The 14,068-nt window shown below is 37.3% G+C and overlaps 1 protein-coding gene across 1 annotated transcript; it reads left to right on the top strand.

The window, feature by feature from the left end:
- Positions 1–281: 281 nt before the first annotated feature.
- On the top strand, positions 282–13,156 carry LOC128021287 (serine/threonine-protein kinase 10). Its single transcript, XM_052608393.1, has 17 exons — positions 282–633; positions 4,803–4,967; positions 5,206–5,254; positions 5,347–5,496; positions 5,590–5,662; positions 5,905–6,099; positions 6,179–6,353; positions 6,508–8,298; positions 8,382–8,512; positions 8,585–8,708; positions 9,537–9,716; positions 9,802–9,931; positions 11,078–11,202; positions 11,319–11,504; positions 11,604–11,729; positions 11,817–11,930; positions 12,016–13,156. Exons 1-17 carry the CDS (start codon positions 484–486, stop codon positions 12,139–12,141), a joined length of 3,990 nt encoding a protein of 1,329 aa, XP_052464353.1. The 5' UTR covers positions 282–483; the 3' UTR covers positions 12,142–13,156.
- Positions 13,157–14,068: the final 912 nt, after the last annotated feature.

The following is a 14,068-nucleotide window of genomic DNA, read 5'->3' as shown; positions in this document are numbered from 1 at the left end:
ATAAGTAAGAACGGGGCCATGTGCACTCAATGCATCTTACTGCACAGAGCAATCTACCTTTATATAAAACTGAACACAATATATTCACTCTTAAACCAAAAATTAATATCTGTATCAAAATCATTATGCTTTCTTACACAAATGATGGCATAATGACTGGCTGCTGTAAAACACGCCACAATAGATAACACAAACTAAATACATCTCTACAGAAGAAGAGTGCGTCCTACACATTATTGTGACACATAATTTTGCAGGATGTGGTTGTTACTTGCAGCTTCCTGTCGTGCTCTGAGGTGCGCATGAGGAGCGACGTGACAATCAAAAGCATCTCTGCCCTTTAGAGATTCAGACTGTTGTCTTCTGTGTTGTTTTTATTTTGGGCAGGGGTTTTAATTGTGGAATGAAACGCTGAGGACCTCTGATTAGCTGAAGGGACTGGGATTTCTTAAGGTGTTGGGGTGAATTCAAAGGGAGGGAGCCATGACCTCCCTCCTGATGCGTATCTTTCGGTTGGGTGTGGAGAAAAAGCGAATCCGGCACTTTGAAAACTTGAAGAGGGATGTGGATCCACACCAGATGTGGGAGACTCTGGGAGAACTGGGAGATGGAGCATTTGGGAAGGTGTTTAAGGTAAGGGATTTAAATCATGATTCAGAGGTTCAGTTCCCTGCGAAATAATGCAAAATAACAGAACCTACTTGTAATGTATAATATAATATATAATAATATGAAATATAATTGATCGGGTCATTTAATGCAAGCTGTTTTTAAGGGTTTATATTTAGGGTTCCTTAAAAGCAGTGAGTGTTTAAAAAAATAATAAAAACAAGTCTAGGCCTTTAAATTGGCACAGCCTGATCAAATCATAATTTCAAGGAAATCCCTTCTTCTTCAGACTGGCATGTCAGCTAAAGTGGTTATATCTTTTTTTGTATATATATATCCTATACCTCTTTCCACGTTTCATGCTTATTCTAAGTTATAACAATGAATGATTCACAATTTAAAAATAGTAACTTTTGTCAGACTGTTTGACTCCATTGACATGTTTAGGTATAAATCTAAATATAACTAAGAAATATATAAATATGCATATATATAAATATCACATGAGAAAGAGTGCTGCTGTTTACAGTATTTTATTGCGATTTACAGACATCACAGACACTCGGAACAACATCACGCGTGCAAATTTGATTTCCTGATACAGTAGTTAAATAAAAAAAAAAAAAATTCATTTTGAGGAACTCCCATTTTAGAAACAATCTTGCCAGTTCCCTTCCGAGGGAACTCGAACTGCGACCTCTAGCAGTCTGGGGACGCCTTCAACATGACCTGTGTCTGATACAAACATCTAAAGATAGATGCGTCAGACGCCGGCGCTCTTCAAAGCGACCGCTAGAGGACGCAGTAGTGATGTCATAGGCTTTTAAACGCTCGACGGCTGTGGACAAGAGTGAGCTGCTGGATGAGGAAGCAATTTCTCTTACATCAATTATTACATCCGTCTAGTGCTCTGTTGGCTTCTGGCCAGGAAGAGCAGGAGATCGCTGATGTGGATGAATATGTTGAGACTGAGTCCTCTCAGCCCTCCTGCCCTGCGTACGCTGAGCTGTTGGAGGTCACAGAAGGAGGCCACTGTCAGGGCTCTGCAAACAGATGCTTTTTATGGTCAAGTTTAGCAGTGCTCTCCTCACTGTGAGAAGATTATTCTTGAACCTGCTGCTTCCAGAGCAAGAATGTCAGTGAGTTCTCTTCTTGATCCACTCCCAAGGCTGTCCACATGAGCTTGGTGGTGCTCCCTTCAATGCGGGAGGGTCACTTTTGAGCCTGCCATTTACGGATGGAGTATGTGCGATCTCTTTTAGAGCCAAGAGCCTAGGATTTGAGAGCTCTGTGTACAGTCTATAATATAGGCTGTGCCGTTCCCTGGAGCTCTGGGAGTTCTTAGCTGTGCTCACTTCACTCACACACAAAGGGTCACTTATGAGGGTAGTTTATGTTGTTTCAGGGTTGGCATCATCTGAGTTACTCAGAGGGGTCTGCATCATCTCTTTTCAGGTGTTCAGTCATCACCTGAAGCTTGTGTAATTCATAGTTACCACGGGATATCAATCCTGTGGCATAAACAGAGAAACAAATAAAGACATAATTAGCGTAGCTGCTGTTCCAACCAAGCAAAAATGATTTGTTCAACTCAAGCTAAAGAATAATAATGGGTCTGAACTCAGAACGATATCAGGAAGGCTATTCCAGAGTTTGGGAGCCAAAAGGGAATCTCCTTTAGTAGACTTTGCTGTCTTAGGAACTAACAAAAGTCCAGAATTTTGTGACCTCAGGGAGCGTGATGGATTGTAGCAAGGTAGAAGACTTGTTAGCTACGCAGGAGCTAAACCATTAAGGGCCTTGTAGGTAAGTTATTATATTTTGTAACACATACGGAACTTACAAGACAAGACAGTGTAGCCTATATGAAAAACATAAACCTGCACATTTTTTTATTTATAGGTTAAGGTGATAGAAGACGGGGGTTTAGGGCTACATTGTGGTTAGGCAACTTCCTGTTAAACCAAAATGCAAACGATCAAAGATGGCTTCCTGTTAGCGATTTCAGGCCCATTAAAATCAACCTTTCTTTCTATGGCCATTTCTGAAAATGATTTGCACCTTGCAACTTTACAACTTTCAGCGTCTTTGCAGTGTGCATGTCTTTGCGTCATAGCCTGCTGCTGTAGCTGTCAAGTTCTGCTTCGGTGGGAGACATATAAGCCTGAAAAAAGTTTTTATTTTTTACTTCAAATATTAGGCATAAAAAATATTGAGTTGTGTTGTCCTGACTCTTGCATTTCCCAAAATATATGTGTGCTTTTAGATTTTGTATTTCAAATTGGATTTATTCACCAATTTGTTGCATTCGTGCCTAAAATTGTCATATGGTGTGACATAAAAGTTATTCTATATAAAATGAAGATGGAATATACTCTGCCTAAGTAACTAATTTCAACATAAATTGTTATCATTACTATCTTAAGATGAAACATTTATTTTGTGCGGATGCATTAGATTTTGTATTGTTTTTCTAAATCATCATGCAAAGTAAGTCATCTCTTCTCAGCCTTTCCAGATATTTTAGATTAATTATGTTAAACCCGGTTATAAATCTATGAAAATGCTTGTGACTCTTGCTGATAATATTTCTCTTGTATTCCACTGACTTTTTTATGATTTATAATTAAGAAAGTATTTTTACTGGCACAATTCTGAATGTCACACCAAATTATATAGTGTCATGCTATATGATGAACTGCGCCACTCCACAATTTGCATTCAATTAATTCAATTCAGTTAACATTAATAAGAAAAAAAAAAAAAAAAAAAACATACTAACATTGTCTTAAAACTTTTTAAATTACAAGAAACTCAGAAATATGAGTAAATCTAACACCATATCATTTCAATAACATTCAACATAAACAAATTAAAATTAAAGGAGAGTGTGTGTTGTAACAACAATTCTAATTGTTTAACAATAAAAAACGAATACATTTACAATTAGTTGAATGTTTTAGATTGAAAATTCATAGATATTAGTAAAATCAGATACAGTATAAAACATACAATGTATCATTTGCCTATGAATTATACAATGCATCTTGAGACCTCCTCTCTCCTTGCATGGTCAGCATTGCGTCTTTTCCTGCATTTTTTTTTTTTTTGTCCTCTCTTTACCTGAGATTTCTGCCTGACAGACAAAACATTGCATCTTTTAATAAACAAAGCATTGCAAATATGGTAAAACATGGTTAAATGAAGTATAAAATTGAAAAGAAATACATTAATTGTATAGGTAATTTAATGTTCACTATTACATTCATCGAATATGTTTTGAATAGTTATTTATTTATCATTAAAAAAGGTGTATGTAATATTGTGTGACAAATATATCATATGGTGTGACTTAGAAAAACAGTCACACCATATGATACAGTGTCACACCATATGACGTTTTGTTCAGTTAAGCTAATCCCTTGGTTATCTAAAAACAGCTAGCTTATACTTAGCATGTAAATTGCCACATGGCAGGGATGATTTTTAAGAATTAATAAGTAAAATTTGTATAAAAGTGTTTAATTTATATGTAAAAAATGTCACACCATAAGACACAAAACATTGACCACTAGTGAGCATATCAGATACAGAGCTTTTCAATTAAAAATGTAAAAGCCAGAACTCACTTCTTGATCTTTTAAACCCCTCCAGAGATGAAACTGCAACTTCCTGGTTGAGTGTTGCTTTCTTCATCATAATGATGTCCAAATGATTGCCCGTTCAAAATATAAATTGCAGTGTCACACCATATGATGCCCATTTTACAGACAAAATGTATTTGGCCATAACTTGCTTTAAAATTATACACAGACATCAACACTTTCTGTGTCTGTTGAAATAGCCTAATTCTGTTACTTAAACTATAAATCTATAAATTATTTTTACTTTGCTGATATATAATGTCATATTAGTAAGGTCACACATAGCCCGGACAGTCACACCACATGACAAATTTGATGTTTAGATACAAATTTTAAGTAGAGGTCTTTAAACACCAACTACAGCTATGGTATGCTGTTATCATATCTTGTCAGAGAAACAACATGAAGATATATATTTTTAACAAATACTCATTTTTATTAGGTTATGACATCATGGACAGGTAGAGTTGCATGCCATGTCTCCCACCCTCTTGCACTTTTATTAGAAATGACAAAGGTAAGTATTACAGTGTTTACTGTTGATCTCAGGCACACAATCAGACTACGGGGGTCCTGGCAGCTGTTAAAGTGATTGAAGTGCGCAGTGAAGAGCAGCTGGATGACTTCATCACTGAGATCGACATCCTAGCATCCTGCCGCCATGCAAACATCATCTCGTTGATGGACGCAATCTTCTTTGAGGCCTGGCTGTGGGTAAGGAACATCTCTTTAAAGGTGTTTTTTGTTCTTTATTTCTTTCCAAACCACCTTTATGTGCCAAGAAAGTGAAGAAAGTAACATTTTTGTTATACACAACTCTTTTGGAAGGACTTTGCACAAATTTCTGCTACTTTCAAATGGCCTTTGTATATATAGTTTTACCCTTGATTTGAAAGTTTTGAAAGGGTTTTAACTTTCCTTAGAGTGTGTATGCTTTTTTTTTTTTTTTTAGATCCTGATCGAGTACTGTCCCGGAGGAGCTCTGGATGATATCATGTTGGGTGGGTGTGGAACAGACTTGACTCTTCACTAATCATTTCTGGTAGGATCTGTGTGGCATTTTCATACTTTATCCATTCCATGTGTGTTTCAGAACTGGAGCGTGGCCTTACAGAGCAGCAGATCAGTGAGGTGTGCTGTCAGTCTCTGCAGGCTCTGTCTTACCTGCACCAGCATCACATTATACACAGAGACCTGAAGGCGGGCAACATTCTGCTCACAATGGATGGACAGGTCAAACTAGGTACAGATATACTGTCCTCTCACATTTTTTCTTGGCCTACATACACTCTAAATACAGTCTGTGCTGTATTTATTTATATTATTTTTCAAATAGCTGACTTTGGCGTGTCTGCAAAAAATGATAATACCTTCCAAAAACGATCAACTTTCATTGGAACTCCATACTGGTGAGACACTTTACGTTTGGTCAAATGCTTTTTCCGTCACCATTTATACAAGTCATACATATCAACATGAGGCTGAGTAATAGAACGAATGCTAATTTTGGGTGAACTCTCCCTTGAAAGCAAAGTCTATCCTATTGGACGCCATAAAAAAAAGCATAATTTAATTACGTTAACGGTGATTCCTTTACTGAAAAGAACCCTTCTGCCAAAGAACATTAAAACTAAATATTTTGTCTTTAAAGGATGGCGCCTGAGGTGATTATGTGTGAAACGTCTAAGGACAATCCCTACACGACTAAAGCTGACATCTGGTCACTGGGCATCACTTTAATCGAGGCCGCTGAGATGGAGCCTCCTCATCATTCTCTCAACCCCATGAGGGTCTTGCTGAAGATCACCAAATCTCCACCACCCACACTCTCCAATCCTCGCCAATGGTGGGTCGCCACTTCTTCATCCCCTCGCTAGTCCTGCTGAGGTTTAGGCTTAACCTTTATCCTGATTTTTTGCCGCCAGGTCATCACATTTCCAAGATTTTCTACGGAGGACCTTGCAGAAGAACCCTGAGTCTCGTTGGGGAGCCCAACAGCTCATGTCCCACCCGTTCTCTTATGCGGGACGAGACGGACGAGCTCTTAAAGAACTCATCGCTGAGGCCAAAGCAGAGGTTACCGAGGTCATAGAGGCTGAGGTAAATACATAGGTCAATGACATAATGTTCAAATATACTTTCTATTTCAGACAAGTGCTTTTCTTTTGAACTTTCTCTTCATCAGAGAATCCTAGTAATTGTAGCATGCTTTCATGGCTTAATGCATCTTTTTCTGTATCTTTGTCATCTGCAGTCTTTGATAGATTTCCAGTGTCCTGCAAAGGAGATGATCGCCGTAGAGTCAGAGCAAATAGTGCAACAACCAGGACAAGCGGTTGAAAAACAAGGACCAAAAGAACCCGAGAGTCCCCAGAAGACCTCAGTTCCAGATGCTGTTCCTCAATCTCCCACCAACTTAGAGCCAATAGCTGAGGTTAAAGTAACCCGCAGGGCTTCCCAGGCCACAGAAAAAGCTCAGAAGAGGGCAAGACGCCTCTCCGTTCCAGGAAATCTCCTCTCGTTTCTGACCGGTGGCGCTCGCCGCAAATCTGGATTCTGGGGCGACAGTCCGCTTGTTCAAGGAAATAAGGGCTCAGAAGTTTTAAGTGCAGCTGTGGGAACCTGCCCTTCAGATGGCAAAAAAAGAGAAAGCACTGACAAACTGAAGGAGCAAACATATGACTTAGTTGATGCTCCAAGTAATATGGCTGCTGACACCATAGATAAGGAAGCTAAAGACGAAATTAACAAGGAGGAAGCTCAGATCTCAAACACACCACCACGAACAGAGTTACCAACAGATTCCTCTGAAAAGGAAACACTAGGTCTTACCAAAGAGGACACTGACGCTGAAGAGGAAAATATGATGATCCAGTCTGATGATTCAGGAAACAATGACCAAACATTTTGGAAATCACTCCAGAAACCTGCTATTATTGACAAAGACACAGCACACCCACTGAACACACAGGTTATAGCTTTGTGCTTGGAGACACCAGCAGCTAAAAAAACTGAAAGGAATGAGGGAAATTATAAATATGAGTACCTTGACTTGGCTTGTCCTTTGAAAACTTGCAATTCTTCTCCAGAGAGGCCTTCTAATAATCTTCCTGATGAAGTTCTTGACCTCGAAAAAACACAACAGACAACCGAACCATCCGAAAATGATGCTGTTGACAGAAGAACTGAAGCAGAAGTAGAAGAAGCAGAAAAACTGGAGACAACAGATGGAGGAAACGGGGTTGCATCGAAAGAGGAAAGCAGTGAAAATGGCAAGGATGTTGATGTAGGGACAGAAGCACATAGAACCAGCGATGGAGATCAGGTTTCCACGAAAGCAGAGTGTGGAGATGTCAGTGAAGCCGTCAACCAAGAGCATATTACTACTGAGATAGTCTGTGAAGAGGTCAACTCAACGAATGAAAAGTCAGAAGTAACGGACAGCTGTGAAAAAGACCAAGATCTTTGGACAGAAACCGAGGACAAAAAAGATGTTACCACGGAGGCTGATCATGAAGATTTAGACTCGAGAAATGAAAACAGTGACAACACGAGAAAATCTGATGAGGAGATGGAAATACCAACCCAAGATGAGACGACCGGTGATTCAGGAATGCCAGAGATACCAGAAGGAGATGAACAGATACCTGAAGGAGAAAAGATCACCATTGGTAAAGAAGAAGAAGATGCTGCAGGTGATCAAAACAGCGCAAGTCCAACAGAAATCTGTTCTAAAACGATAGAAGAGGAACCTGAACAAGAGCTTCAAACTAATATTAATCATATAGAGCATGTAACAGAAGAGCAATCGAACCATCTTGGTGAGGATACAACAGATGTTCCTGGGGCAAAGCTGAAAAAGCAAGAGATGTTTGCAGTTCAAGAGGACAAAAATGAGCAAGAAATGCCACTTGCAAGTGACTCGAAAACTTTAGACTTAATACTGCCTCATGAATCTAATGGATCCACACTGAAAGAATCTAATGAAGACATAATTGCACCCATTTCCCCTACTGAGGCTCCACTGTCTCCTGGGTTTGAAGGGGTATGTCTGAAACAGATGACTGGCTATAAACAACCAGAAAAATTCAACATGCACAAAACTGTTCTCTTTTTATATTAATTCAGGAATTGCACCCAAGCCGGCGAACCGTAAAAAGGACACGTAAATTTATGGTGGATGGCCGTGAGGTCAGTGTCACCACTTCCAAAGTGGTTAACGAGGGGGACAAGACGGAGCAACAAATGCGCTACAACAGGTAATCTTTATGCTTTATAGTGGACATAAGAAAATGGAAGTGTCACATTCATACCTTCTTGGGTGATTGCAGACGGCAGGAACTGCATGCGTTGAAACTCTTGCAGAGAGAAGAGCAGAGAGAACATGCCCAGCTTGAGCAGAAGCTACAGCAGCAGCGAGAGCAGATGTTCCGCCACATAGAACAAGAGATGACTGTAAGCCACAAGCACCAAAACCCTTTACCCTCAGTTTACAACTTTAGTCATGCTATTAAAAAGATATGTTTCCATTCGGGCTCTTGTCTGAGAGCAAAACCCCCTTTGTCAACATGCTCTTTGTTTATGGATAACAATTAGTTAATTAATTTTCTTTATATTAAAAAAGAAGAAAAAAAAAACCCTTTGCTAATATAACAAAAGGAATATTTATAAATTTTTCATACTGTACATTCATTTTGCATTGCCTAAATTAACTTTTTTTTTCATTTTTAATTGTTTCTAATAAAATAATTGTTATTGTATAATTAATATAATAATTGTCATTTTTATTTAATTTTGTCAACATAACACAAATGAAAAAATGTCATGAAAAAAATGAATTTTTGCCTTTTTATTGTTCACAAGGCAAAAACATTGTGTTGTTATTGTAAATTAAATCGATTAAATCACTTTTTGTTAATTGAAATAAGCTGAAATAAAATAAATTATTTATATTAGAATAAAAACTCAAAATTAAAAAAATACAAGTGGTGCCTTGTCAATGAAGCTGAAGTTGAAGTACAAAAATAAGTTATTTTTAATATATTTTTTTTATTCTTGTTAAAAAAAAGAAAAAAAAAAAAAAAAAAAAAATATATATATATATATATATATATATATATATATATATATATATATATATATATATATATATATATATATATATATATATATAAAATGACCACAAAATTAATAAAACAAAATATATACCGTATGAGCACTAAAAATAAAGCTGCTTGCTGAATAATAACCTGGGTCCCAGCTGAATGATTATTCCTGTTGCAGAGCAAGAAGCAATACTATGACGGTGAACTTGAGAGACTTGAGAAGCAGTACCAGCAGCAGAGCAGTCAGATGGAGGCTGAGCACACATCCCGGCTCAGGGAGGACGCGCGCAGACTCAAGGCTCAGCAGGAGAAAGAACTAAGCCGCAAGAGCAGCGCACTGAAAGCAGACCCTAAAGAGGTAAGGACTGGTGCACTAACCCACACACTTAGACAGCATTAGGCTCACATGCATGAAAACAGTTGTGTGTCTATTTGTGCTTTAGGAGCAGCAGTTCTTGCAGAAGCAGCAGCAGGAGCTGAATGAAGCTCTGCAGATGGGCGTTCAGGAGCATAAGAGGAAGGTGGCTTCCATGGAGTGGGAGATTACAGTCAAATCTCAGCAGCTCAAGCGAGGTAAATATGCTACTGCTAATACACTTATTTATTATGTTATTGGTACAAAAATGACAATTTATGGCTGTAGTAGGTCATTCTTTAAAATACAGTCTTAAAAATAAAGGTTCATCCTTCCAAATCCGTGTCTAAAAATATACTTGAATTTAACAATAAAGAATAAATCGAGAGATAACTTTAAAATGTAAAAAAAAAAAAAAAAAAAGAATTTATTAGTAATTTTACAAAGTGATAAAATGAAGGAAGCATTAACCAAATTTGTAATTACAAAAATACAAATTGAAATACCTTTTCAAACGAAACAAATGAATGGATTTGATTAGAACCATTTATTTATACATGTCTGAAAATATAGTTTAATCTATAAAATATTCCATCATTACATTTTTATATTTACCTAGCCTACACAATAATATTCTTTTAGACTGTAATCCTTTTGTTTTTAATATTTGGCTTGTTTGTGTGATGCGCATCACTGTGGACCCGCCCAGAGGTGGATTTTCTACCAACGCGCTCTTTAAATAAACAAAAAAAAATATATATTGCACCATTGACTTTACACTTTAGACCAGGTTTGAGTTGGTCTATGGTGCAGTCTATTTTCAGCTCCTGAACACACTTGTTTTTTAGACCAGCACGCCCATGGGTGCACGAATGGGCGCAAATGCATTTGCTAATTAAACAAAGTGGAACTGGACGGGAAAATGCCAGACTGAAAATAGCAAACACACTTGCGCTGTGCCTTGCGCCGGGTGTATGATAGGGCCCTTGATGTTTTTAATTCTGTGTGCTTTATTTTCCTTGATTGTGGGTGATTTATTGATTTTATTTCACAAATCTACTCTATTACAGTCACAACAGTTTTTTGTGACCCTATCTCTTTGGGTTTGAGACTTTAATCCTTGCGACTTTTTTGCGGATCTTCTGTATCCACGAACAGCTTTTAACACTCCTAAGGCAAAGGAAAACATGAAATCGCGTCATGTGACCCCTTTAAGTCATTCAGGTATTTCATGTGCACAATAGTTTTGCATGTACTGTGCACAGTAATAGTAAATAAATAGTGTAGATCGTATACATACAGGATACAGAAGAAGGTTTGGTTATATGTGATTCTAAACATAATCCATTTCCTTGCTTTTCAAGCTCGCGAAGCAGTTATTTGGGAGTTAGAACAGCGCCATCTACAGGAGAAGTACCATCTATTCAAACAGCAGGTGAAGGAGCAGTACTCTCTACAAAGACAGCAGCTGACCAAAAGGCACAACAAGGTAAATCATGCTGTAACCTCTAAAAGCATTCTCGTTTCAGTTTTGCATTTATCTTCTGTATTTTACTGTTCTTTATCCTGACTGGTCGTCTGCGGTTCTGTTCTCTCGTACGATAGGATAAGGAGACAGCGTCTCGGTTCCAGCAAGCTCTACTGGAGGAGCAGAAGTCATTGCAGGCCCACGAGAGAGTGTCCTTCCAGAAGGCCCAAAAAGCTGAAGCAAAGGCCCATCTGAATCAGTTCAAGCTGGAGCTCAGAAAGCAAGGTCTGAGCGGTCCTGAGCAGCGACAACGTCTCACACAGGTTTGGATTCCGAAGAAACAAAGCAACACATAGTCAATTAAACCTCTACTTGATGAAACAAAGCAGTTGCAACTGGTCTTTTCTGGTCTGCCCTCTTAGTTTTTGTCAGAGGAGGAGGCCAGACAGAAGGAAGAGAGACAGAGTCTTCAAGAGAGTCATGAGAACCAATTGAACGTGGTGCAGGAACAATGTGATGCCAGTGCAGCTGAACTACAGCAGCTTCAGGTACATCAACGTCAAGTCGGGAACAGCCTTGCAGCGTTTCCATGTTGAGAGAAGGTGGTTCTCAGTGTCTGTGTGTTTGGATTTTAGAATGAGAAGCTCCAGATTCTTGTGGACATGGAGAAGAAAAAGATCAAGACTCTGGAGGATGAACACACCCTGGAACTCAACGAATGGAGAGATAAGCTTGCATGTAGAAAAGAGGTATCGGAGTGAATAGTAAAGCTAAGAGGTTTAAAGCTTTTTAATTGGGAAAAAAACTTGACGACCGTTGTATGTTTCTGTTCAGGTGTTAGAAGAAGACCTCGCGCGCAGACGTAGAGAAAAAGAGGGAAACAGGAGACGAAGCAGGGAGCCAGAAAACCGACATGCAGCTCGCCGTTTAAAGTTCTTACATAATCTAAGCTTTTCCTGACAAAGTGAAGAAATACTCTAAACCTCTAAATGTCTTCAATAACAGTAAATGTAGACTACTTTTCAAAAGTTTCATGTCACTTTGATTTTGCTGTTTTGCTTTGTTTATTCTAGAAAGGGTGCATTAAATTGATCCAAAGTGACAGTAAAGACATACAATGTTCATGTAATGAAGAGTACAGAAATAAATAACATTTTAAAATATATTCAGATAGAAAACGGTTGTTAATAAAATTTCACACTATTACAGTTTTAATGCAGCCTTGGTAAGAGACTAGTGTACTTTGAACAGTCTTGTATGTGTATGTATGGGACTTCTTGTCACATGGGGAAAATACAGTTATTTTAATAATTATTTTAATAAGTTTAAGTTTGTTCAATGGTATCAGTAGTTAAAATAATGTTTTTGGCTGTTTTTTAAATTAATTCACCCTAAGAAAAAAATATTACTAGCCCTGGTAAATATATACTCAAATATGGACATTTGGGTTAAGTTGAAAAATATTTTTGTCCGGAGTTTGTATATTTTTGTAAATATGTTTAACATCTGCTAAATCATAAATCCTGTGTAAGTGTATCTTATAGCCTGAAGATGAAATTCCATGTGTACATTTTTTTTTTCAAACTATTTCAGACAAAGAGTCTATTCAGATTATACGAATTCTGGTTGATTTGTGAGAAGCCTTTGAACAGTCATTGTCATGCACACAAAAATAAGCCTAGGCTGTCTGTAAGGCAGCTGAGAAAATTATTACATAAAACCACACCCCAGACATATATCTGTCTCTTGACTGGAGTCAATATGATTACTATTGGGCTGCTGGATAGACGTTTTCCTCTATGGCAGCTTCTTTATGGTAAGATAAATGCTTTCATTTAACTAAATGTGTGGGTAGGTGAAAGCTTGTAATGTGACATTTGAATTGAATGCAACAAACGGGAACAATATTAAATGTAATATATACTGAAAATATTCATTTTATTTAATGCATTAAAATGTTATCCTGGTTTATGTACATATGACTCATTGTCATGTCACTTGAAGTTCATATCATTATGAATACTGTTTTATTGCTTTTTAAATTACCCTTCATTTTATTAAAAATGACAAAATCATGTAAGTCTTAACCTAAAGTCTTGAAGATAAATATATATATATATTTTTGCCTTAAGAAAATGTTTGTTAAGAACAGAAGTAAAACCTCCTGACATGGAACTGCTAATATTACATGTTTGAGTGTTACAAACATCTAATATTAGCAATGCTAATTAATTTAGAAGTATTCTTTTGTTACTGTTGCCAGAAAAAAAAAAAAAAAAAAAAAAGAGATTATAGCTGTATGCCCTATGGGAAATCTTTTGTCTGACATTATTCTCCAACAGCATCATTCACTTGGATGGCAAGTTAATAAGAAATTCCTCAATTAGCTTATCGCTTGTGGGATACATTAACTTATTTTTAAGATGTTTGATGTACAGTAGCTTGTTAATTTTTTTCTCAGTGAAATACATTTATTTGAAGTATACCGATACACCATAGATAAAGGAGCATGCTTACTTTAGGCTTTTACAGTATGTTTCATTTCAAAATCATTTTCATGGGTTACAATCTGCTAAAGTGTAATATGGACAACAAATATATGAGCTGAAAGTGCTGTAGGGCCATATTACTCTATGCTTTCCTGTCCATTAATATCTTGTGTTTCACCTCTGTGCAATACCTAAACACTAAAAGGGTCCTCCATTAGTGCTGTAGTAAACACTGACTCCATTTTAATGACTTTCTTTTACAAACAATAAGATGTATCTTTTAGATCTCTTATAAATGTAGCTGAGATGTCTAAAGTGCATATATTTTCAAGCAATTACTTTCACAAGTATACATAATGTTAGAAAATATAATTCTTTCTCTCTTGTATATAGTGTCC

The sequence above is a fragment of the Carassius gibelio genome, chromosome A10 (genome assembly GCF_023724105.1).
Source record: "Carassius gibelio isolate Cgi1373 ecotype wild population from Czech Republic chromosome A10, carGib1.2-hapl.c, whole genome shotgun sequence".
NCBI lineage: Eukaryota > Metazoa > Chordata > Actinopteri > Cypriniformes > Cyprinidae > Carassius > Carassius gibelio.
This window is presented reverse-complemented; position numbering and strand designations above follow the sequence as displayed.